General features: G+C 37.2%; 3 protein-coding genes across 4 annotated transcripts; 2 read left to right on the plus strand and 1 right to left on the minus strand.

Moving 5' to 3' along the window:
* Window positions 1–114: 114 nt before the first annotated feature.
* Window positions 115–5,453, minus strand: LOC106454719 (histone-lysine N-methyltransferase family member SUVH2-like). Its single transcript, XM_048753633.1, has 2 exons — window positions 4,651–5,453; window positions 115–3,776 (listed from the first exon to the last, which is right to left on the minus strand). The coding sequence occupies exons 1-2, from the start codon at window positions 4,719–4,721 to the stop codon at window positions 1,946–1,948; spliced, it is 1,902 nt and encodes a 633-aa protein (XP_048609590.1). The 5' UTR covers window positions 4,722–5,453; the 3' UTR covers window positions 115–1,945.
* Window positions 5,454–10,797: 5,344 nt separating this feature from the next.
* Window positions 10,798–12,679, plus strand: LOC106451147 (tyrosine-specific transport system 2). Its single transcript, XM_013893009.3, has 2 exons — window positions 10,798–12,452; window positions 12,567–12,679. Exons 1-2 carry the CDS (start codon window positions 11,038–11,040, stop codon window positions 12,643–12,645), a joined length of 1,494 nt encoding a protein of 497 aa, XP_013748463.1. The 5' UTR covers window positions 10,798–11,037; the 3' UTR covers window positions 12,646–12,679.
* Window positions 12,680–14,369: 1,690 nt separating this feature from the next.
* On the plus strand, window positions 14,370–24,697 carry LOC106451145 (myosin-10). Of its 2 annotated transcripts, XM_013893007.3 has the most exons (42): window positions 14,370–15,316; window positions 15,387–15,512; window positions 15,635–15,778; window positions 15,885–16,030; window positions 16,121–16,277; window positions 16,355–16,413; window positions 16,499–16,658; window positions 16,733–16,882; window positions 16,939–17,075; window positions 17,166–17,312; window positions 17,411–17,512; window positions 17,802–17,859; window positions 17,956–18,057; window positions 18,148–18,185; window positions 18,282–18,408; window positions 18,496–18,666; window positions 18,748–18,879; window positions 18,972–19,081; window positions 19,198–19,258; window positions 19,371–19,548; window positions 19,617–19,822; window positions 19,905–20,024; window positions 20,115–20,213; window positions 20,320–20,532; window positions 20,760–20,912; window positions 21,009–21,158; window positions 21,229–21,399; window positions 21,477–21,616; window positions 21,698–21,815; window positions 21,898–21,918; window positions 21,996–22,070; window positions 22,143–22,313; window positions 22,408–22,560; window positions 22,639–22,815; window positions 22,925–23,278; window positions 23,356–23,426; window positions 23,501–23,597; window positions 23,679–23,735; window positions 23,836–23,892; window positions 24,011–24,091; window positions 24,183–24,259; window positions 24,344–24,697. In XM_013893007.3, exons 1-42 carry the CDS (start codon window positions 15,314–15,316, stop codon window positions 24,456–24,458), a joined length of 5,184 nt encoding a protein of 1,727 aa, XP_013748461.2. In that variant the 5' UTR covers window positions 14,370–15,313; the 3' UTR covers window positions 24,459–24,697. The 2 variants fall into 2 exon arrangements, with proteins under 2 accessions (XP_013748461.2, XP_048609591.1); XM_048753634.1 differs by lacking the exons at window positions 14,370–15,316; window positions 15,387–15,512; window positions 15,635–15,778; ... (6 more) ...; window positions 17,166–17,312; window positions 17,411–17,512 and having other exon boundaries at window positions 18,148–18,190.
* The last annotated feature ends 309 nt before the right edge of the window (window positions 24,698–25,006 follow it).

Below are 25,006 nucleotides of genomic sequence, written 5' to 3' on the forward strand. Positions count from 1 at the left end.
AAAATAATAGTAATAATTGTTAGAGTGAAATTAAAATAAATTATAGTTTTTATTATGAAAAATTTAGTATTCAAAAGAAAAAAAAAAGTTTGTAAAAAAAAAAGAATAGTTTTATGTAACAAAAACAAAAGAAAATAAAGAGGAAAATTATTGTATGAAATGATAACAAAAGTGTGTAGAAAATTAAGAAAACAAAAAGAAGAAGAAACAGAAAGAGAGTAGGACGGTTTTAAGGGGCTTCGAACTTGGAATCATCTGGGGCACATGAAACCACTTAAACTAAAAGGGCTAGATATCTTTTTCTGTTTTTAAAATCACAAGAAAGTTATATAATCAGTAAGTGGCACGTGCCATACCTCTTCTTAAAGTGGGTCTGTCCGAGAGGATGAGATGAGAATAGTATCCAAGTGAGAATTTATTTATTTTCCGGAAAAATTCAAATGACACATGACTTTCTATCAATGATTTACATTTTTTTCTTAGCTTAAAAACTAAAAAAATAATTAGCTTATATGAAAAATAAAATAAATATATTAGTGAGATATCCATGGGTCTCTCGCCAATTATAATGTTGTGATAGTATCTTCACTCTATCTTTATTCTGACTCTAAACACATTTTAGAATAAAAAAATTGTCAATATCATTTTATATTTCATTCTAAAAATAGAGAAATGATAATCTGTACAAAAAGTGGAAACAAACCTTTTAATTTCTCTATTTATAGAATAAAATATTTTTATTTTCAAAATTAGTTTTGGTATACAGACTTTGACTATTGACTCTAAGAACATTTCCAACCTATAGTAAAACTTAAAATTTGAAGTTTACTATTCACAACTTCAAAACTATCTTTTTTTTTTGTCTTTACAGTTATTTTTTTCGGTTTTTACAGTTATTTTTTTCATAAATACATATACTAAATTTAATTTAGAATAACTTAAGTAAACAAAAATAAAATAAAATAAGATAAATATTAAGTAACATTAAAATTTGACTCATTCAACCTTATTTGCCAGATATTTCCACCGCAACTCCTCCGGTCAAATTTTGAAAATATCTTGATTGTAGACTTGTAGTCTATCCATGGATGTCCAATCCCATAAATTTCACAGTTCAGATATTTAATTGTGAGTGTATTAGAATGTTCCACTTTGAAACTTTTAGTGAATTGTAGACTATTTAAGTATATGACAATTCTTCAATCTTGAGGTTGATTATGAATGTGAGTTAAGACTTTTTAGTGATGAAAGTGAGTGAAGCTCATCAGTTGTTCCACAGTGATTTCCTTCCACGAGTTAAATGAACCAAATGTAGTATTTGTCTAAATTCTGACATACGAAAACTCTTTGAATTGGCAGAACCAGAAGAGAAACACATTTAGTTCACTTGAACAATCAAACAAAGATAGAGTACACTAATCTGTCCAGATAAATGTCTTTGTTTTGCAGCCAAGAAACAGATGATATGAGAGGCAAAAGCAGAGGAAGCTTTTGATTTGACTTTGATGAGACTTGACTTAAGGCGGAAAGTTTTCAATAGAGGTTTTATCCTTATAAAATGCTCTGATTGATTCAGAGTATTAAACACTCATTCTATCAACAATAATGTGTAGTGGAGAAGGGTTTCACTTTCCTCAAATCAACCAAAATCAGTAATGTTTAGAATCTTAATCACTCTAAAGTTGACTTGATATAAGGACAGTATGTCTACTGAATGTCTTGGTCATGAAAGTGAAATCATACTCTTATGACTTTTTCATACGCTTCAGAAAATAATAAATAATACTCAAAAATATCAGATCAGATGAGATAATACAAAAAATAGTATGACACATTAACTTGCAGAAAGATATAGGAAAATCTGGAGAAACAAATTCAAAAGCTTTTGTTTGTAAGACACAAAAAAAAAAAAAAAAAAAATACAGAAACAAGCTTTGGAAACTACTCAGCCACCGATGGCGAGTCTCTCGTCCACTTCATCGACCACCACATAGTCCAGGCTTAGCTCGGTTAACGGTGAGATGTTCTCCAGTGCAAAAAGCATGACGCGAGGAAACTTCAAGTTGTTATGGTCATGGAACACAAACTGAGCCATCACATTTGGTTCTCTGCTGTGACGAATGAAAGCAGCCACGCTTCTCAGCCTCGACACATCCATTGCATAATCAATTGGTGGGAGAGTAGGATAACTCGGCTGGACGTTATCCGGGTAAACATCAGATAAATCACCCCACAACTTCCAGTTTCCAGCAAACCGTCCCGGATAGACCAGACTCTCCCCGTTCGTCGACAAAATCTCCCCTAGCTCTTTTGTGACCATAATACCAGCATACTCACAGATAAACTCGCCCGCGTGAATCAAATCCAGCGACCTAACACCCCAACCAGCTTCCCTGGTTCGGAAAACCTCCATCTTCTTCCTCAGCCCCCTTTGCGCGACACGGTTGGCGCAACCAGAAGTGCACTTGCAAGTAACCCCGCATTCGAAAATAACGGGTTTCCCTCTCAACAAATATCCATAAGGGCTGTAAGGAAGCTCACCACCATTCTTCCTTACGCATATACAATCATCAGTGCATGAGAGTTTACAATTGCATCCACCGTTGTTCCCTCCTTGAGCAGAAATCACACTACTAATGTCAGATTGCGAGATGTAGCCATAGTTCAGCGGTGAGCGGTTATAGTCAATGTCATTATACAGATACACCGGGACACCCTCGTTTTTACCATAAAGGTTAAAGCTTATATACCCAGCAGGCATCGCAGCCAATGGTGTGTTTCTAAGTGTTAGCGCACGCTTCAGTCTTGCACTCCCCATCTCGGGCTGTCCTTGGATTCTAACAAGTGTAAACTTGAAGATATCAAACCCTGACTTTCTAACAAGGCTGCAATCTGTGATCCTGTACAGGCCGTCGTACACGAACACCTTCGAGCGGACTTCGCTTTTGTACTCTAGCCCGCGAATGACGCGTACCGCGACACCGTGTTGCATGCTGTGTACCATAGCAAGATTCCCACCTTCTAGCTTCTGGTGACGTTGCTGCCCGGATTTGTCCCGACCACCCTGGCCCGAATAAACCAGTTCATCTCCTCTGTCTTCATCGTCCTCGTAGCCACTCGATACGATGATGCTGGTTGCTATAGGCACGCCAAAGGAGCTTCGCTGAGCCGTTGTATAGTCAATTCCGGCTTGTGACTGGCGGTGGAAGCCGAACATGCAAAGCTCCATACGGTAAAAGAATATGTCCCCGATCTCAACCCCGGGGACTGAACCTACCAAGTGTTGGCCCTTGTTCAGCCACAACTCACGTTCTTTCATCAGCCTCCAAGCCTTGACATTGACGGCTCTGCTGGGTTTAGGTCCCTCCACAGTGAGATGAATCAGGAGAGAGTCGTAGATCATTCGAGTCCGTTTTAAGACATACCGGTCAAGTCCCTGGTCGTCCTGGTCGAGCGTTTGAACCACCAGAGCCTGGTGGTTTTCGTGATCCGGTACGGGGACGATCGCGAGGGAGTTCGAACCCTTGTCCGCTTCAACATCTAGTGTCGGAGCAAATGACCATCCAGCGGTGGAGGAGGTTTCGGGGGGTGGGGAATCCGGCATGAGATTAAGGTCGGGGAACGGGACTAGATAAGTCATTCTCCCAAGCGAAGCGGAGAGAGGCAGAGCAGCACCTGGGCTTCGCGTCCGGAAAGAACTTGGGCCACGATCCGAATCAGACCATGCATCATTTCCAGGTGCGTTCAAGTTGTTCAAGGAGTTGTTGTTGTGGTTCCTGTTACGCAGAGATTACAGTGACAACATCCAGATGTTACAACCAGACGAAGGAGGTTACGATTCTTCTAAGGATTTAATAATATATATTCAGATTTTGAGATATTTGGATTATAAAAAAGTAAAAAAGTAAAAAAGTAAAAAAATAATTTAAAATATCAAAAATTATAATATAATAAATTTTAAAATACTTTAAAATATCAAGAATGGAAAAAAATCTATTTATAAGAACATATATATATATATATATGAGTTGTCAAAAAGAAAAAAGAAAGAACAGATATGTATGTTTTAATATCCATAAAATTCCATCAAAAGAACTCTAATGTTCTTCGTAATTTTTAGTTTTCTTACATAATCTAAATATTTTATATTCTATTTATAATATTTAGGTATTATTAATTTAATTATTTTGAGCTATTTTGACAAATCCCAATATCGAGACCACATACCTTGTCATATGGATATGAGTATCAATGTTAAGACATGTTAAACATTTCAATGATTGAATATGCATCCATATTGTATCAGTTGCAAAGGATAAATTTAGATCTTTGAAAGTTTAAATATTTTTTGAGATCTAGAGTTCTTTACATAATATTGAAAAAAATACTTCAGTTTAACATCAGTTCTATTTATAAGGATTCCAAAACTTGGAGTTCTTCTACAACTAGAGTTTGAATAAATGATAAGTCCAATAAGCAAGGATTTAAGATAATTTTTACAAACACTAGATCTAATAAGATGAGATTTGGGAAAATTTTGAAATCGCACCAAACTATCAATCCAACAAGCCCTCCTAAGACGCGTGGTAGCTTGTAGCCACAATTGATTATGAAAATAAAGAGAATCAAAATTAAAGGTTTACTGAATACCTCATTTCTTGAGAAGATGCAAAGCTTCGATTGATTTTTTTTCTTCTCAAGTAAGATTCACGACGGTTCATAAGTATATATAGATTGCATATCTAGTTTTTACTAATTTTTTAATAAGTAGTCAAATTAAAGTAAACACGCGTCGTGTAAATTTTGAAACATTAATGGGCATTTAAATTTACAAAGAAAACAAAAATGTAAATAGTATTTACTAAAGAAATTAAAAAAAAATAGAAAATTAGTATTTAATAAAAATGTAGTTGATATAAAAAATAAAATGTGATTTACTGAGAAAATAAAACTTCAACGATTTATATACTTAGATTCACGACGTTTCATAAGCATATATAGATGAGACATCTATTTTTTACTAAAACTTTTAATAAGTAGTCAAAGTAAAGTAAACACATGTCGGGTATTTTTTAAATGTTAATGGAAATTTAAATTCATATATAAAACAAAAAAATTAATAGTATTTAATAAAGAAATTAAAAAATAGAAAATTAGGAAATTAGTATTTAATAGAAAATAGTTGATAAAAAAATAAAAATAATTTATTAAGGAAAGAAATATTTAAATAAAATTAGTTACATTGTATCTAATATTTATTGACTAATAGGAAAAATAAAATGTAGTGATCAAGTTTTGGTTTTTCATTTCTTACGAACAGTAAATTTTTAAAGGTATTTGTCGAATATGTTGAATCGTCCTGATGTTTCATTAGATGATTTCTTACTGAAAGTTTAAAATGTAGTTAAATTAAAAATGTGTCATGTTTTTCTTAATAAATATCAATAAAATAATTAAACTAATAGAAGAAAATATGTAAACAATATTTTAAAAAGAAATTAGCATATAAAAATGCCAATTTTTTAAAAATATACAAAATGGAGAGTAGTATTTAATTATCTGATTATGGAAAGGATGGGAGGCGCTGAAAACGTGGATATGTACAATATATACGCAGCAGCTTAGGGTTCTTTTAATTGTATTTAAATGAGATAATTAGATTTATGTGCATTCTCAATTTCTCATGTATCCAATAGTAACAGAATCCATAATATTAGAGTGTTAAAATAAGACTGAAGACCACTGGTAGGATAAATAAAGATTGGATCAAACTTGATGAACGTATCCATGGCCTTGAATTTTACACAGAAATAAAGTTGCACAAACACGAAGATTATAAGAACTTCTCTTGTTATTAGATTTAGAAACTCTCTCAAAACTAAATCTTTCAATGTGTTTCTCTTGATGGAACATCTCTCTATGAGAACTCTTTATATAGGAAGAAGCTACATCTTTTCCTAATGGCGAAGCTACATCTTTTCCTAATAATAATAAGAATAATAAGGAAACATTCCTAAGCTCGATATGTTTTCCTTTTTCCTTAACCCATCATACTTCACTTTAATGAGTTAACTTGTTCCTCAAGTTAATTAGAATTATCCAACATTCCCCCCCTTAATTCCAACTTGAATCTTAGGTATGTTGATCTTCTGAACTCCGATGAACTTGCGTAGACCGTTAATAGGTGCATCGCATTTCTTCGATACGATGTTGCATCAGAACGTGAGTATAGATGCTTCACTGCTTCTCTATGACTCTCTCTCTTAAGCATCCTATGGTGCTTCGATACAATGTTGCATCAATCTCAGGCTCCTCCTCTGCCTTCGAAATTTTCAAACTCATGTGCATTGGAACGTGAGTATAGTTACATGACTCCATCTTCGTCTTGACAAGTATACCTTGCGCGTATCCTCCTTGCTTGATTCGAATGCTATCAGCTCCTTGCGTTACTTCTATACCAAGATAGTATGTAAGCATCCCGAGGTCTAACATCTCAAATCTTCTTGACATATCATCTTTGAATTGCTTGATAACGTTGAGCGAACTCCCTGTTATAAACAAGTCATCAACGTATATAGCTATGATCAGAAGCTCCCCCTTCTGTTTCTTTTGATATACCGCAGGTTCCTTGGTGCACTTCGTGAACTCCATCTCCTTGAGAACACGGTCGAGTTTGATGTTCCAAGCTCTCAGAGAAACTGGTGCAAACACTTCGTTGAAGTCTATGCCTTGTTGTTGCACATAGCCTTTTGCAACTAGCTTTGCTTTGTATTTGATCACCGTTCCATCTATATTCCTCTTGATCTTATAAATCGATTTCACACCTGCCGGCTTCTTGACGAGCTTCCAGGTCTTGTTTTTGATGATAGATTCGATCTTTGCCTTCATTGCATTGATCCAAGCTTGTATCACTGCAGCTTCGATGTAACTTTCTGGTTCACCATCGATGCTCAGCAAGGGTCTGCCACCTTCAACTTCAGCAAGTAGGATGTAATCATCGAACCGCTTTGGTTTTCTGATGTTACGACCATATCTTGATGTTATATGTGGGTCTTGGTTTGCATCGTTGTTCTCTGCTACTTCATGGTGTTGGTGATCTTGATGATCATCACCATCTCCTTCTTCTGTACATCAATATGAGGAAGCTTTAATGATCCTGGTTCTTCGTCCACGTTTGTTGATAGTGTATACGATGCGGTGAGATGTCTAGTTACATCGTTTTCTTCACAAAAATGAACGAACTCAGAGGATGTGAACTCTCCTCCTCTATCGGTGCGAAAAGTCTTGAGTTGTAGCTTCGTTTGATTCTCCATGTACTCCTTGAACTTTTTAAACCGATCGAACGCTTCACTCTTCTCTCTTAGCAGCATCGTCCACATATATCTTGAGTAATCATCAATTAAAACGAATACATATCTATTGTTTGCTGGTGTTGATGGTGTTGATGGTGATATCGGACCGCACAAGTCACCATGTACCAACTCCAATGCGTGTGATGCTCGATACTTTGCTTTAGGCGGGAAATACTTCCGAGTTTGCTTCCCAACTAAGCAGGCTTTGCACACATCTTTCTCGTGTATCACCTGAGGCATCCCTACTACCATCTCTTTGTCTACCATATTCTTCATGACTCCAAAGTTCACATGTCCTAGCCGTGCATGCCACGTCCATGTAACATCAGTTTCTTGTATTTGAAGACACTTCAGATATTCAACCTCCATTGGCGTCTTGTACAATCGGTTTGGTTGCCTTGCGACTTGTACTAATAGCCTTCCACGAGGATCTTTCAGCATCAGTAAGTCTTCTTTCATATTAACCTCACAACCCATCTCGGTTGCTTGTCCAAGACTTATGATATTGTGTTTAAGACTTGGGATGTAGTAGATATCTTTGAGTGCTCTTCTCTCCCCTGTTTTTCCGATGAACGTGATCGAACCTTTCCCAACAATCTCGATGTTTGATCCATCACCGAATTTGACTTTGCCTTTGATGCTATCATCTAGGTTTGAGAAGAACTCTCTCTTGCTTGTCATATGGTTACTTGCACCATTGTCAAGGTACCATATACTCGTATTTCCATCGCATTCATCAAACCTCTTAGGAAACACTCTCTCTTCGTTGAGGAATACTACTTCATGCATATATAATGCATCCGCTTCTTGTGTTTCCGTTAGGTTAGCTTCTTCTCTTGGTCGTGTAGGACAATGTGACACGAAGTGCCCCATCTTGTCGCATCGCCAACATCTAACCTTAGAGTAGTCCTTCTTGGTCTTGTCTGAAGCTTCTCCTCCTTTGTTATGACCATCAGAAACATTAGACCTTCCTTGTCCTCTTCCTCTTCCACCATAACCTCTACCTATGCCTCTTCCTCGCGAGTTGTTATGGCTTCCACTACCTTGCATATCATTCTTTCCAAACATGAGCTTCGATTGAGCTTCGATTGACCTTCATCTTGGGTTTCTTCTTTGATGTGTTCTTCGAAAGCTTTCAATCTCCCAACAATGTCTTCGAATCCCGTTGAATTTAGATCCAGCACTTGTTCTAACGAAGCTACGATGTGAATGAACTTCGTTCTTGGAAGTCCCTTCAGAAACTTCTTTACCAGCTTCGATGCTTCCATTATCTCTCCTAACGCGGCTTCTCTCGATGCTAAGCCTGAAAGTTTTCCTGCGTAGTCATCCACCGTGTCTGTGTCTGTCATCTTCAGTTTGTCGAACTCAGACATCAAAGTTTGTAACCTTGCTTCTCTCACGCGATCAGCACCTAGGTTACGGGATTTGATAGCTTCCCAAATCTTCTTCGATGTATAATGTTCTCCAATCTGAAGTATTAGCGCCTCCGGGACTGATTGAAAGATTAGAGCAATCGCCATATTGTTCTTCTTTGCATCGTTACTCCATGGATCAATTGTATCCCAAACTTCGTATAAACGAAACATCACTTTCATTCGCATCGACCATACGGTGTAGTTGGTCGATGTTAGCATCAGACATCGTATGTCCTTCTTCATCTCAAGACCTTTATCACGTGCTTGAGAATCGTCTCCCATGTTTTGATCGAAGTTACAACTCCTCTTGTAAACGACCTTCGAAACATGGAGCTCTGATACCAATTAAAGTTGCACAAACACAAAGATTATAAGAACTTCTCTTCTTATTAGATTTAGAAACTCTCTCAAAACTAAACCTTTCAATGTGTTTCTCTTGATGGAACATTTCTCCATGAGAACTCTTTATATAGGAAGAAGCTACATCTTTTCCTAAGGGCGAAGCTACATCTTTTCCTAATAATAATAAGGAAACATTCCTAAGCTCGATATGTTTTCCTTTTTCCTTAACCCATCAAACTTCACTTTAATGAGTTAACTTGTTCTTCAAGTTAATTGGAATTATCCAACAAGAACAAGAACTTGTTCCTAAGAAAACTTGTCACATCCTAAGAGAGAGAGAGAGAGAGAGAGAGAGAGAGAGAGAGAGAGAGAGAGAGAGAGAGAGAGAGAGAGAGAGAGAGAGAGAGAGAGAGAGAGAGAGAGAGAGAGAGAGAGAGAGAGAGAGAGGAACTGTCTCGACAAATGTGGTGAGAGGATCCTCAAGGTTCTCGTCTACTTTTCTTTCGTTGGTTAGTTTTTTTTTGAGACAAAATCTTGAAAAAAGTTTAACCAACAAGAGGAACTTGATGATCCTTTCACCACACTTCTCGAGACAGGTTTTCCTTATATTCTTCGAATTCTAATTTGCCAAATCGATATCTCATAGATCGATAATGGCAATGTTAGCGGATTAGGGTGGAGTTTAAAAGTTCAGATGGACACTGAAACTTTCGAACTATGGACGTGCAACAAAAGCCTCTTGGTCTTACTTGTTGAGATAGAAGGATTACTATGGACAATTGCATGAGAGACTTGAGAGTCTTTTTTTTTTGCTAAATGGTAAATATCATTTCAGAAATGAATTGTTGAAGCTTACAATATGTGATAAACAAACTATAAGACTTCTAAAAATAAACTTCTATGGCAAAAAATGATAAAAACATGGAAGCAGAATCAATCGAACTTGAAACCATTCTGCTTTGGAGCGAACATGACATCAAATATTGATACAAACTTGTATTAACCGGAAGGAACTGTCTCGACAAATGTGGTGAGAGAATCATCAAGGTTTTCGTCTACTTTTCTTTTGTTGGTTAGTTTTTTTTTAGACAGAATCTTGAAAAAAGTTTAACCAACAAGAGGAACCTGATGATCCTTTCACCACACTTGTCGATACAGCTTTTCCTTAGATTCTCCGAGTTCTAATGTGCCAAATCGATATCTCATAGATCGATAATGGCAATGTTAGCGGATTGGGGTGGAGTTTAAAAGTTCATATGGACACTGAAACTTTCGAACTATGGACGTGCAACAAAAGCTTCTTGGTCTTACTTGTTGAAATAGAAGGATTACTATGGACAATTGCATGAGAGACTTGAGAATATTTTTTTCTTGTTAAATGGTAAATATCATTTCAGAAATGAATTGTTAAAGCTTACAATATGTGATAAACAAACTATAAGACCTCTAAAAACATACTTCCATGGCAAAAAAGGATAAAAACATGGAAGCAAAATCAATCGAACTTGAAACCGTTCTGCTTTGGAGCAAACATGACATCAAATATCGATACAAACCGGAAGTAACTGTCTCGACAAATGCGGTGAGAGAATCATCAAGGTTTTCGTCTACTTTTCGTTTGTTGGTTAGTTCTTTTTTGAGACAGAATCTTGAAAAAAGTTTAACCAACAAGAGGAACCTGATGATCCTTTCACCACACTTGTCGATCGGATTGAAATGCTCTGTTGAGAAACGTCACTTCTAACCAGAATTTGGTATAGAAAAGGACCCGAAACAAAAAAAAAATTAGACCAAACCCCTCATGTCTGGTTTATGAGACAAAAGCCCTAAAGAGTCAACTAAACCTTCCAAACTCTAAACAGAAACACTTGACAACAAAACCAAACCAGCTCAGGTCCACTTGACAGAGAATCTCCCACATCACATCAATGGCTCTTCCTCTTCGTCAGCATTGCCTAACCCCCACAAAATCTCGTCTTTCTCCCCAAAATGCCCTCCCTCACCGGAGTTTTCTCAAGCTCTCCGACCGTCGTGATACTCAAACTTCCCCTCCACCGCAGCTCACCATAAAAGAACAGAAACCCATTTCTCAGAATGTCTCTCTCTACTCACCTTTACTCGTCAGATGCAGCACAGACCACGACGATACTCAGTCAACGCACAACGAAAAGATCCAAACTTTACCGAAACCCAAGAACGGGAAGAGCTTCTGGGCCGCCGTTAGTTTAATCATCGGAACCGCCGTGGGACCCGGAATGCTCGGCCTCCCAGCTGCAACCATCAGATCTGGCTCGATCCCATCGACGGTCGCTTTACTCTGCTCTTGGGTCTACGTCATCTCCTCTATCCTCCTCGTGGCCGAGCTCAGCTTCGCAGCTATGGAAGAAGACAACGCGTCAGAGGCCAGCTTCACAGGCCTTGCAACTAAATCATTTGGGGATAAATTCGGAGTCTTTGTGGCTTTTGTCTATGCTTCGCTGAGTTTCGCTTTGATGGTTGCTTGCGTGTCTGGGATTGGCTCTATTGTCTCTCAATGGTTTCCTACAATGAATCCGTTATTAGCCAATGCTATCTTCCCTCTAGTCTCCGGAGTCTTGATCGGTTTCTTCCCGTTCAATGCTATTGACGTCACCAACAGGTGTCTCTGCTTCCTCATGCTCTTCTCTATAACTTCGCTCGTTGCTATAGGTTTATCCGTGGCTAGGTCCAACGTGTTGGCTTCCTTTGGTCAGTCTTGTTGGAAGGTTTCGGCGGTTTTGCCTGCGGTTCCCGTTATGGTGCTGACGCTGGGGTTCCATGTCATCACTCCTTTCATATGCAACCTTGCTGGGGACTCGGTTTCGGATGCTCGGAGAGCTGTGCTTGTGGGTGGTGTTGTGCCGTTTGTTATGGTGTTGTCGTGGAACCTCATTGTTTTGGGGCTCGCGAGGATCAAAGTCCCTGTGGGTTCTTCTTCGGCCATTGACCCTATCTCGCTTCTTCTGTCTGTGAACCCTTCTGCTTTGTCTGCTGTTCAGGGTTTTGCTTTCTCGGCGTTGGCCACCAGTTTGATCGGATACGCTGTTAGCTTCCCGAAGCAGCTCCTTGATACATGGAAGCTTGTGTCTAAACAGTCAAAGGGAACTGATGGGAGAGTTTCAGACAGTGAAGCGGCGAGAGGTCGTGATGGATTTGAAGCGGTAGTGATGCTGTTTGTGCTTGGTGTTCCGGCTCTCATTGCAACGTACTTTCCTTCAACGTTTTCGAGGGCTTTGGATTTTGCAGGTGTTTATGCGAACTGTTTTCTCTTTGGTGTACTGCCTCCTGCAATGGCTTATATTCAGCAGTCTAGGAAGAAGCTCAGGTATCTTCTTCACCCAACAATATACAACTTTGTTTATAGTCCTTTGTTTCAGTTCTTTATGTCAATTGTCTTTGCAAGAATGATATGAAACCAAAAGGTTTTTGATATTTGCAGGTCATGGGTTCTTCCCGGAGGCAACTTTACTTTGTTGATCTTATTTGTAGTCGCTGTGATACTGGGAATATGGCATTAGATAGCCATCAAACAGAAATGTAATGTTTGGATCATTCTACGGACATGTGACATGATCTGACTGTGCTAACCAGGCTTAGATAAGTAAAAGGCGACATTCACAAAGAAAAATGCGTTTTCTGGTTAGCACAGAGAAGTCTTTTACCACATAGCAAATTCAAATTTGACTCTGGATGAAAAAATACGAGACTTGAGATGATACCAGAGAATTGAAGGGTGTGACCGGTAACTATCATAAGAACAATAGAAACGGAGACGGTAACTATCATAAGAACAATAGGAACAGAGAGGAAATGAATGAGTAGGAATAAAATTTTAGTAATGTTGAGGAATGATGGTTCCTTATCAAAATTAATGAGGAATTGATTTGTTCTATAATTTTATACAAATAAAGGAATGAGAAGGAAAACCTATTCTTCGTGAACGGTAAAAAGTTTAAGGAATATTAAGGAACATAGTGTTCCTCCTCATTTCCTTGGTCACCAATCACACTCGAAATCTTGAATTAACTAGATAACTATGTGCGCAACATAAGATGGCAGGTGAATAGAACTCCGTTTTTTTTTAATTATATATTAAAAGAGAAGTCACAACCTTGATACACGTGTGATTTTTTTTAAAATGGACATATTCATAGAAAGTCATGTTACATTTAATCTCTAATCTTATCATTTAAATTTTAGGTTTACCAAAAATTTTAATTGGGCTATCAATAATTGAATTTAAACAATAGATGATCCATTGGATTTATAGATAGTATAAATTAAATAGATGTAATTTAATGTTGTAATACTACCTCCATATGTTAAATATTTAAATATTTGTCGATGTTAACTTTTAAAATTATAAAAAACAATTTAGATAACAAAAATCATACTCCCGATGTTTTACTCCAATGCACAAATATTAATAAAAACTATTGTTTATCAAAAGTGTCATTAAATTACAATATAAAATTATAAAAAACAATTTAGATAACAAAAATCATACTCCCTCGGTTTCTTATTACTTGATGTTTTACTCCAATGCACAAATATTAATAAAAACTATTGTTTATCAAAAGTGTCATTAAATTACAATATAAAATTATAAAAAACAATTTAGATAACAAAAATCATACTCCCTCGGTTTCTTATTACTTGATGTTTTACTCCAATGCACAAATATTAATAAAAACTATTGTTTATCAAAAGTGTCATTAAATTACAATATAAAATTAGTTTATTTAATTATAAATAAAAATAATAAAAATCTAATTGGTTACATAGTTTTTGGTAAAGTTAAAATTACATAGATTTGTGCAAACTTCATCTATTATGAAACAACAAAACTTTTCTAAAACATCAAGTATATTGAAACGGATGGAGTATTATTTAACAATGATTAATCTTTATTACCTTAAACCAATGAAAAAATAATTTAAACTATATTTTATTTTAAAAATTAAACAAAAACTAAATGTTTTATTATTTACTCGATAATATAAATCTATGAAACGAAAAGTTTAATTTTTTAAAATTTTTATAAATTTGTGAAATGTTACAATAACTTTGAATATGACAATAAAACAATATTTTACTAATCTTTATATATATAGTTATGATTTTAATAATGAAATAATAATCCGAAAATATATATATAGAAAAAGATACAAATACATGTGAAAGTTTGAAACAATCTATTCGATGAAAAAAAAATATACCTAAACTTATTATGTTTTAAAAATTGATAAACATATATACCAATTTAGAATTGAAAACAAAATTTTTATACAAAAACAAATGAAAACAAAAATCCGTGCCGGGCCTGTGCTGAGTAGGAGATTGTACCTTCAAAATCCAAACACTATCTACAGTTTCTTCTAAAAGAGATCTTCGACATATCAAATTCACCACTACCACCAACATTATCATCGTCTCGTCTTCAACAATACACTCCAGTTTCCTCCCCCTTTCCGCCCTTCCATATCCACCGGTTTACCCGTGAAGGCACAGATTTTATAGCATAATCTCCGGCGGTTCAGCGGAATTAACTTCACCGAAGCTACTGCAAAGCGTGGGGAAGAAGAGAGATCGAGGAGATGCGGGGGAAAATCTAGGTTTTAGTCTCGGCAACAGGGGACGAATTACTCTGTCCGCCATTAACGTCTGGCGAAGCGAGAGAGCAAGGGACATATCCTGCTCCATAAAATCGAATACCACTAACCGAACAACCCGGTTTGATGATAGGGTAAATTTGGAATCACAAAGCTAAATGTCTTACGTGACACGCCTACGTGGATTTTTATGCTCTCTCTTTTCAGAGATGAAGCATCAAACGAGGAAACAAAAACAACCGGGAGAGAAAATCCGAGGGAAAACGCGAGAAAATTTCTTAGTTTCTGCGAAATTTTTGTTGCTTTTATTCTCTCTGGGAAGAGCTTTAAGGGGTTTAAGGTCTCTGCGGTTGCTTGGTCCGCAAAACGTGCTTTTCTACGTCGATCAGACTTGGAGAGAGAGAGAGAGAGAGAGAGAGAGGATACGTTCTTGAAACATCTCCTGTCTGATTAATCGTTAGATCCATGGTGGAGAAACACCTTTTGATTGGGTTCTCACGGAGTTTTTTCTAATGTTTCTCCCGTTTGGAAATCTTCATTCGCTAGGAAAATATAACAAGATTTAGCCGTGAAAATGGTAGAGTCTTTCTTCTGCAACCTGCATTGTGATTTCTTCGGGTTGCTCATTTTTTTTACCTTGTGATCAGGCTGCTTCAGTAAAGGTAGCTTTGGGGTCGTACGTCTGGGTAGAAGATACAGATGAAGCCTGGCTTGACGGAGAAGTTGTCGAAGCTAACGACGTTGAGGTCAAAGTAAAATGCGAAACCAAGACGGTTAGTCCCCCTTTTAAATCAAAAGTCAATCCGTTAGAAAAATGAGATTTGCTTGGCTCTCAAGCTACATGACGATGATGATGGGTAGTAGTGAACATTAAGTGCTCATGTTTGTTATGTAGGTTACAGCAAAGGTAAATGCTGTCCACCCCAAGGATCCGGAGTTTCCTGAACTTGGCGTCGACGACATGACAAAGCTTGCCTATTTGCATGAACCTGGGCTTCTTCTTAATCTTAAGTCCCGGTACAATGCAAATGAAATTTATGTAAGCATATAACCCTAACATTTGTTTCTTGCATTAATTACACTAGTTCACTATCATTCATTCTATGTTATGATTACTGCACAATTTGTTATTCAAATTGTTACAGACATACACAGGGAATATACTGATAGCTGTGAACCCCTTTAAAAGATTACCCCACCTATACGGAAATGAGATCATGGAACGGTATAAAGGCTCAGATTTTGGCGACTTAAGCCCACATCCTTTCGCAGTTGCTGATTCTGCATACAGGTAATCTTCTTGTCTCCTAGATGAAAACTTTTTAACTACCAATTTTATTGTTGTTTGAGCCTCACAATCATCAAGAATGTTAAAATTTAGAAAAATGATCAACGAAGGAGTGAGCCAGGCGATCTTGGTGAGTGGAGAGAGCGGTGCTGGGAAGACTGAGAGCACAAAGATGCTCATGCAGTATCTTGCATACATGGGTGGTAAAGCTGAGAGTGAAGGCCGATCTGTAGAGCAGCAAGTTTTGGAGGTAGCTACCACTCCTGAGTCCCCACTCTCTGGAGATGTTTTGTTATTCTTCTCACATTACATTTTCTGTTTCTCCAGTCAAATCCAGTTTTAGAAGCTTTTGGCAATGCAAAAACAGTCAGAAACAATAATTCAAGGTGGAATGTCTTTCACATTTCTTGATTTTTTCCAGTTTATGTATTTGTTGAAGCCAAAACTTGACACATTAATCTCATGTTGCAGTCGTTTTGGTAAATTTGTGGAGATTCAGTTCAATCAAATGGGTAGAATCTCAGGAGCTGCTATTAGGACGTATTTGCTCGAGAGGTCACGAGTTTGTCAGGTTTCTGATCCTGAGAGAAACTATCATTGCTTTTACATGCTCTGCGCTGCGCCAGAACAGGTAACTATGGTCCCTTCCATGCGTAAATGTGATATTCATACTGACAAAACTGAGCTTATGTTATGAGATTTCAGGAAATTGAGCGGTATAAATTAGGGAAACCCAGCACATTCCACTACCTAAATCAATCGAATTGCCATGCATTGAGTGCATTTGATGATTCCAAGGAGTACCTAGATACGAGGAAAGCTATGGACGTTGTTGGGATCACTTCTGAAGAACAGGTACTTTCTAGTATTCAGTAGTGAGGACAACTCTTCTTACATTTTTAACTTTGTAGGATGCAATATTCCGGGTAGTGGCTGCTATTCTTCATCTAGGAAACATTGAGTTTGTTAAGGGAGAAGAGTCAGATGCTGCAGAACCCAAGGACGATAAATCCCGCTTCCATCTGAAAGTGGCTGCAGAACTTTTCATGTACATTCTTTCAATATTATGTGTTCTTGAATAACAGTTCTCTTGTGTGCTGGAGTTAGAACCCTTACCCTGATAGTTCTTTGTTGGCAGGTGTGATGAGAAAGCTTTAGAGGACTCCTTGTGCAAAAGGGTAATGGTGACTCGTGGTGAAAGCATTACAAAGTCGCTTGATCCTGGTAGTGCAGCTCTAAGCAGAGATGCTCTTGCCAAGATTGTCTATTCTAAATTGTTTGATTGGTAGGTTAGCAATACTTGAATCCGCTCTTTCCGAAGGGCTTAGTATGCTTCTTGGGATTTTAATTTTTTTAAAGATGTTACAAACTTATTGCTCTCAGGCTTGTGACAACGATCAACAATTCTATTGGCCAAGACCCCAGTTCAAAATACATTATTGGAGTCCTGGATATATATGGATTCGAGAGTTTTAAGACAAACAGGTGCTTAACCGGTACGCTCTTATATTCTTTAATTGTTAAATATCGTTTTCAGATTTGAATATATGCTCCGTCAATATTATGTTTCAAACAATGAGCTGATGGTGTATTGCTGAATACCACAGCTTTCAGTTACTTAGCTAGATCTCTCTTTTTTCTTGTGGTTTCCGACAATATTGAAATTATCATTAATTCATTATGCATCGTTCCTTCAGTGGTTTAGTTGATAGCAGTAATAATGCTTTTGTTACAATTCCAACGTTGACTTTCTATTTTCACAAACATTTTGTAGCTTTGAACAGTTTTGTATAAACCTGACAAACGAGAAGCTGCAACAACATTTCAACCAGGTTGGGAACTGATGTGCTTCTCAGAGTATTGATTCTTGATTGATGTGATTTAATGTTATATCCATATTCATGCATGTGCTATTTTCTCTTTTACAGCATGTATTCAAAATGGAGCAAGAAGAGTATACTAAAGAAGAGATTGACTGGAGTTACATAGAGTTCATTGATAATCAGGATGTCCTTGATCTTATAGAAAAGGTAAGTAGTAGCACAATAGTTGGTGTTGAAACCTATGATCCGTTTACATATATGCTGTTTAGTTTCTAATATCAAATTGTTTCATGTCAGAAACCTGGCGGCATTATTGCCCTTATCGATGAGGCGTGGTAATGTATCAAACCGTCATTTACTTTCTTTCTTCATTTATTCCTTTTTTTACTTTCTTGACTAAGTGTCTGAGTTTGTGTTTGCCTGATCTACAGCATGTTTCCAAGATCGACACATGAAACACTTGCGCAAAAGCTATACCAGACATTTAACAGCCACAAGCGTTTTACCAAACCAAAATTAGCTCGTACAGACTTTACCATCTGCCATTATGCTGGTGATGTTAGTCATCTTATACATGTCTGTCTTGGAAGTTATTGTCAAAACATGTAAACTCGGTGTGATGATTGTATCCTTGTTCAATTTCAGGTAACTTATCAGACTGAACTGTTTTTGGACAAGAACAAAGATTATGTTGTTGGAGAACATCAATCTCTCATGAACTCTTCAGAATGTTCCTTTGTCTCTTCTTTGTTTCCAAAACCGCGAGAGGAATCCTCAAAATCATCTAAGTTCTCATCAATAGGCTCTCAGTTCAAGGTCTGATGATAATGGATACATTAAAAAAATTCCACTTATACATATATTTTACTGTGATTCTCATCATGCACTAAAATACAGCAACAACTACAATCTTTGCTCGAGACGTTGAGCACCACAGAGCCGCACTACGTACGCTGTGTTAAACCAAATAACGTTCTTAAGCCAGATATTTTTGAGAATCTTAACGTTCTACATCAACTTAGGTGTGGGGTAAGCTTAATGTCGCAAAGAACCTTATATTTTCATCTTTCTAACTGTAACCATTTTACATGATTTCGTGAAACATCCTTGCCTGGCCTCAGGGAGTCATGGAAGCCATTAGAATTAGCTGTGCTGGATATCCTACTAGAAAGTCTTTCAGTGAGTTTTTAACTAGGTTCCGAATTTTGGGACCAGAGGCTACAAATAAAAGGTAGATTCACCTTTACTAACTTCTGCAGTTAACCTTTCAAATTCTTAGTATATTGCTAATAGAAGTTATGGTTTTAGACCCATAAAAAGATTTTTTGCCTCTGTATATGTTTAAAGCTTTGACGAAGTTAATGCTTGCAAAAAGCTACTAGCAAAAGTGGACCTAAAAGGTTTCCAGGTGCGTTTTCATTATCTCGCAGTTTTCTAGATTGATGATTTTATTGTGACCAGAAAAAAAAAAGAAAGGAATCTGATCAATTCTTTTATTACATTTATCTTTCAACCCACAGATAGGGAAGACAAAGGTGTTTCTTAGGGCAGGTCAGATGGCAGAGCTGGATGCTCACCGAGCTGAAGCTCTTGGCCATTCAGCAAGGATCATACAGAGGAAAGTCCTTTCTTATCAGTCTCGTAAAAAATATTTGATGTTACAGTCCGCTTCAACTGAGATCCAAGCCTTTTGTAGAGGTAATAAATGTCTGCTTAATTTTTTGGCTTCAGAGTTGGTTTCAGGTCTCATTAGTCTTCTCCCACAGGACATGTTGCACGCCTTCAGTTTAAGTCCATGAGAAGAGAAGCAGCTTCTCTGAGAATTCAGAAGCAGGCCAGGACTTATATATGCCAGACAGCCTATAAAAGGCTGTGTGTTTCAGCTATTTATGTTCAGACTGGGTTGCGCGCAATGGCTGCTCGAGTCGAACTTCAGTACAGGATGAAGAGAAGAGCGGCAATCATCATTCAAGCAAGTTTAAAACCTCATTTTGATGACAGTGATTTTTCATTTGTTTTGAGCATCAATAACATGTAAGTTGCTGATTCCACAGAGTCAGACCCGAAGATTTTTGTGTCGGAGGCGGTTTTTGAGAATGAGGAAAGCAGCTATTACCACTCAATGTGGCTGGAGAGTGAAAATTGCACGCCGAGAATTGCTGAAGCTTAAAATGGTTTCTTTACTAACTTTTACGATCCTAACTTCCATGAGATGTTATGAGTCTTCAACATGTTTGTCAATAAATGGTTTCTTTGTCTTCCAGGCTGCTAAGGAAACAGGAGCCCTCCAAGACGCGAAGAATAAGTTAGAAAAGGAGTTGGAAGAACTCACTTCATGCTTAGAGCTTGAGAAACTGATGAGGGTACTAAAGTTACACATAACTTTCCACGCTGAATAATTTGTTTTCTTAAACCATATTACTAGATTGTGTTGTTGTTTCTCTACATCTGATAAGTATACTGATGCAGATGAAGCTTGAGGAAGCCAAAACTCAAGAAGTTGAAGAGTTGAAAGCAGCTTTGGATGATATGAAACTCCAGCTCGGGGAAACTCAAGAAACCAAAAGTGAGGAGATCTTGAAGTTGCAGTCCGCTTTACAAGACATGCAATTAGAATTTGAAGAACTTTCTAAGGATCTGGAGATGACGCATGATCTCGCTTCAGAAAATGAACATCTCAAGGTAAGGCTATAAAGGTCACTTTTTTTTTTTTTTTTGAATTGAATGTTAAATTTAATTCAAAAGAAAAAAATCTTGTTACAAGAGTTGTATACTTTTCCTATAATGAAAGCAAACTTTTTATGAGACTCCTATTTTAAAATGCATCAAATTCTATCATATATAAAGGTCACTTCTAAATATATGCTTATGGTTGCTCTGTTTTACTCTGTTTCCTTATAACTCTTAAGGAGTTGGTGAGCTCATTGCAAAGTAAAACTGATGGATCCGAGACCAAATATGAAGAAACAAGTAAGCTAAGTGAAGGCCAAATAAAACAGGAGGTTCCCGTCATTGACCATGATGTAATCATCAAACTCGAAGCTGAAAATGAACAATTGAAGGTAGAATCTCATGATACTGGTTTTGAAGGTTCCTCTGAGATTTCTATGTTTCCTCTTAGAAGATCTATATCTCATTAAGAACACTCCATTTGTTAGACGTTGGTCAGTTCATTGGAAAAGAAAATCGATGCCTTAGACCGAAAACACGAGGAAACAAGCTCAAACATCACAGAGCAGTTGAAGGAGAGTGCATCATCTGATTATGAGATTGTGAGTGATCTTTCAGCTGAGAATGAACGTCTCAAGGTAAATTTCTAAAGATGCCTTTTAGTATTTTCAGATTTGTTTTTCTCATCTGATGTATGATACTTCTTAGGCACTGGTGAGTTCGTTAGAGAAAAAAAGTAATGAAAACGATGGGAGTGATTCACCAAACGAGCAAAAGGAGGGGACACACATGCTGAAAGAAGAAGATAGCATAACTGATGATGTTTCAGTTGATAATGAAATGACCAACAAGCTTGCTGCTGAAAACAAAGAGTTATATGTAAGTTTTTGTAATAGATTTATCCTTCTCCATTACAAGTTTATGGCTCTTAAATTTACTGTTTTTTTTTTCCACAGGATCTGGTAGATTTGTTGGAAAAGAAAGTACAAGAAACAGAGAAGAAGTATGAGGAAGCAAGTAAACTTTGTGAAGAGAGGCTTCAGCAGGTTGTAGACGCAGAGACAAAACTAATCGGGTTAAAAACATCTATGCAAATGTAATCAATTTGCATTCTCTCTTTACTCCAAAGGTAACAGTTACTACATATGCATTACTTATCTAGTCTTCTTATCTTTAGGCTTGAAGAAAAGGTCTCTGACATGGAAGCAGAAGAAAAAATTCTACGGCAGCAAGCACTGATGATTAACTCAGCTTCCAAGAAAATGTCACCCCAGGTGTCTTTTTCAGGACCTCCGGTAAAAAAAATACCTCTATGAAATTTCTAAGAATATTTTCAAGAAATGTGTTAACTTCTTTGGTTTCACCTACATCTTGCAGCCAATGGAGAATGGACATCATGTAAGTGGTCTAATATTTAAAATCTGGATGAACTATTCTTACATACACGCTTCAATCATTTTTGCTCTTTGTTACAGGTATCATTGGCTCCTATACCTTCAGGAAAGTTTGGGGCAATGTCGTTTAAACGAACTCTCGAACAACAACCACATGTATGTAACTAACATTGTGATACTTCTTTGCATTTGGTTAATTCATGTTCATATTTTTTTTTAATGATGCAGGAATACGTTGACGTCCTTCTCAGTTTTGTTTCTCAAAATATCGGTTTCAGCCATGGGAAGCCTGTTGCAGCGTTTACAATATACAAATGTCTCATACACTGGAAACTATTTGAAGCAGAGAAAACCAGTATATTTGATCGTATTGTTCCTCTCTTTCGTTCCGCTATAGAGGTAAACATGAAGTCTGCATTAATGTATAGTGTCTTAGAGAAACAGCTTAGCCTTGAAGTTGACATCATGCTTATGCATTCTTTCCATTTAACAGAATCCGGAAGATAATGATAATTTGACGTATTGGCTAACAAACACATCTACGCTACTGTTCTTGCTTCAAAGAAGCTTGAAAACTCATGGCACAAATGGTGCAAGTGCGAATAAACCTCCTCAGCCGACTTCATTTTTTGGGAGAATGACACAGGTAACAAACAACATCTTTACTGACTCCAGAAACATATTAATATGGCCATAATGTGGAACATGGCTGGCTATGTCTCAGGGTTTCCGTTCTACCTCTTCGGAAAGCCTTTCAGGTGACGTAGTGCAACAAGTAGATGCTCGAGTTCCAGCTTTGCTTTTCAGGCAGCAGCTCACAGCCTACGTTGAAACGATATTTGGGATATTTCAAGAGAATGTGAAGAGAGAACTAGAGCCTGTGCTTTCCTCATGCATTCAGGTAGACCTATATATCTATTGGTTTACTGAAAAAAGCTAATCAAATTTTGAAGATCATGATCTCTGCAAGATAGGTCATCTCACTTGTTAATTCTCAACTAATGGCTCAGGGACTGAAAGATTCATCACATGAGCCCTCTGCAGAAAATTTACCAGCTGAGTCATCTGAACAGAATTCACCAGCAAAGCCATCTGAAGAGATTCCACCGGAAAAGCTGTCTGAAGGTGATTCACCAGCAAAGCCATCTAAAGAGAGTCCACAGGCAAAGACACCTGAAGAGAATCCACAGGCAAAGACATCTGAAGAGAGTCCACAGACAAAGCCATCTGAAGAAAATACAGAGGCAAAGACATCTGAAGAGAATCCATCGGCAACGCCATCCGCAGAGAATACACCAGCGGAAAGTTGGCAAGGCATTACAGATCTTTTGAATCGGCTTCTCGGCACATTGAAGAAAAATTACGTAAGAACCTTTCTGTGTTCAAGGGTAATATGATTGTATATACTCAATGTCCTCTCTGACAAAACTTCTTGTTACAGGTTCCTATGTTTCTTGCTCAGAAGATATTCAGCCAAACATTCCAAGGCATCAACGTTCAAGTCTTTAACAGGTAAATTATTGGAGAGTAGTTTAGATACCCCACCATCAAGTAGTAAACCGAAAGCTGTAACATAACTAATGCAGCCTTCTGGAGAGGGAATGCTGTACATACCACATGGGCAAAAAGGTGAATGCTTGGTTTAATGAACTAGAGGCATGGTGTAGCCAAGCAACTGAAGAGGTAAATTCATTTGTCTAAAATGAGCTTACTAACCATTAACATTTCAGTCTCTTGATTGCAATTAAACTCTCCTGAGTGCAGTTTGTAGGGTCTTCATGGGATGAACTCAAACACACAAGACAAGCTGTGGTGCTCCTGGTCTGTCTTTTAAGAACCAAATTTACAGAAACTTTAAGTAGCATTACAACATTCTCTCTTCTTTCTTTGATCTGAATATATCTCCTGATTCCTCTTCCAGGTTACAGAACAAAAGTCCAAAATTACATATGATGATCTTACCTCTAACCTCTGCCCGGTAACTACTCTCTCCTTCTCTGATCTAAAACATTCCTTTCAAGATTAAAAAAAAAGTAGAAACATGCTTGGAGCATGCTAATAGTCACACCCTCTTCACTCTTTCTTTAATCTCTCAGGCTCTTAGTACTCAGCAACTGTATAGAATATGTACCTTCTGCAAAATTGATGACAACGAGGATCGGAATGTATCTCCAGGCGTATGTTTCTTCTCTACACCTCTCAAGCAAACTATAGAATCTCCATATATCATTTCATTACCTGGTTCAATGTTCTCTATCGATGATGCAGGTGATTTCCAACTTGAAACTTCTAATAACAGATGAAGACGAAGACAGCCGTTCGTTCTTGTTAGACAATGATTCCAGGTATCAAAACATATTAAGAAGACGATTGAATATCTCCAGTTATTCAGACCATAACCTCATGAACATTGTCTTTGTGAAACTCAGTGTCCCCTTTGCAGCCGATGAAATCTCCAACTGTATGGAAGAGAAAGAATTCGCCAATGTAAAGCCAGCGGTTGCACTCGCTGATAACCCTAACTTCCACTTCTTAAAGGGCTGAGACCTATTTTTCTTACCAAATTGTACAGTAGTCCCTTGCACAGATTTACGGTATTTAGAATCCCATAGGGTGGTTAGGTTTAAAGCCAGCGAGTACTCTACTTGTAAGGAAATAAACTCTTTTTTGTAGAGCAAACTGTGTAGCGTTTGGTGTTGGAGAATTGTAGACACCATTAGTGAGTAAAAGATTCACAGAATATGTGTCTTGTAATATTTTTGAGTTTGGATGATGTTTTTCCATTTTTCTGAAAGTCTAAAACGACGTATCAAGACATCAATCAAAATTTCAATCATCCAATCATCACAAATTTCAAATCCGTATACGGTGTTTACACAAAGGCGAAGACAAATTCAATGAACGTTCTCACTTCTTAGTTATACTCTCTCCATTCCAAAATGTACAATATTTTGATATCTTTATATTAATTTTAACTTTATTGATTATTGTGAAACAATTGGTGTTTTATAAATTTTTGATAATTAGTTGAATTAGTTTTTATTTATATTTTAATACTTTTTTAAGAAAAAAATGTATGTCTTGTGCTTTTA

The sequence above is a fragment of the Brassica napus genome, chromosome C4, assembly GCF_020379485.1.
Source record: "Brassica napus cultivar Da-Ae chromosome C4, Da-Ae, whole genome shotgun sequence".
Lineage (NCBI taxonomy): Eukaryota > Viridiplantae > Streptophyta > Magnoliopsida > Brassicales > Brassicaceae > Brassica > Brassica napus.

What these genes read in the sequence shown, in the direction of transcription:
- LOC106454719 (XM_048753633.1), bottom strand. Translation starts at nt 4,721, where the DNA reads ATGAACCGTCGTGAATCTTACTTGAGAAGAAAAAAAATCAATCGAAGC. An exon ending in GCATCTTCTCAAGAAATGAG is followed by an intron (nt 3,777 to 4,650) that starts GTATTCAGTAAA and finishes TCTGCGTAACAG; the next exon opens with GAACCACAACAACAACTCCT.
- LOC106451147 (XM_013893009.3), top strand. Translation starts at nt 11,038, where the DNA reads ATGGCTCTTCCTCTTCGTCAGCATTGCCTAACCCCCACAAAATCTCGT. An exon ending in CAGTCTAGGAAGAAGCTCAG is followed by an intron (nt 12,453 to 12,566) that starts GTATCTTCTTCA and finishes TGATATTTGCAG; the next exon opens with GTCATGGGTTCTTCCCGGAG.
- LOC106451145 (XM_013893007.3), top strand. An exon ending in CTGAAAATGAACAATTGAAG is followed by an intron (nt 20,913 to 21,008) that starts GTAGAATCTCAT and finishes TCCATTTGTTAG; the next exon opens with ACGTTGGTCAGTTCATTGGA. An exon ending in AACGTTCAAGTCTTTAACAG is followed by an intron (nt 23,427 to 23,500) that starts GTAAATTATTGG and finishes TAACTAATGCAG; the next exon opens with CCTTCTGGAGAGGGAATGCT.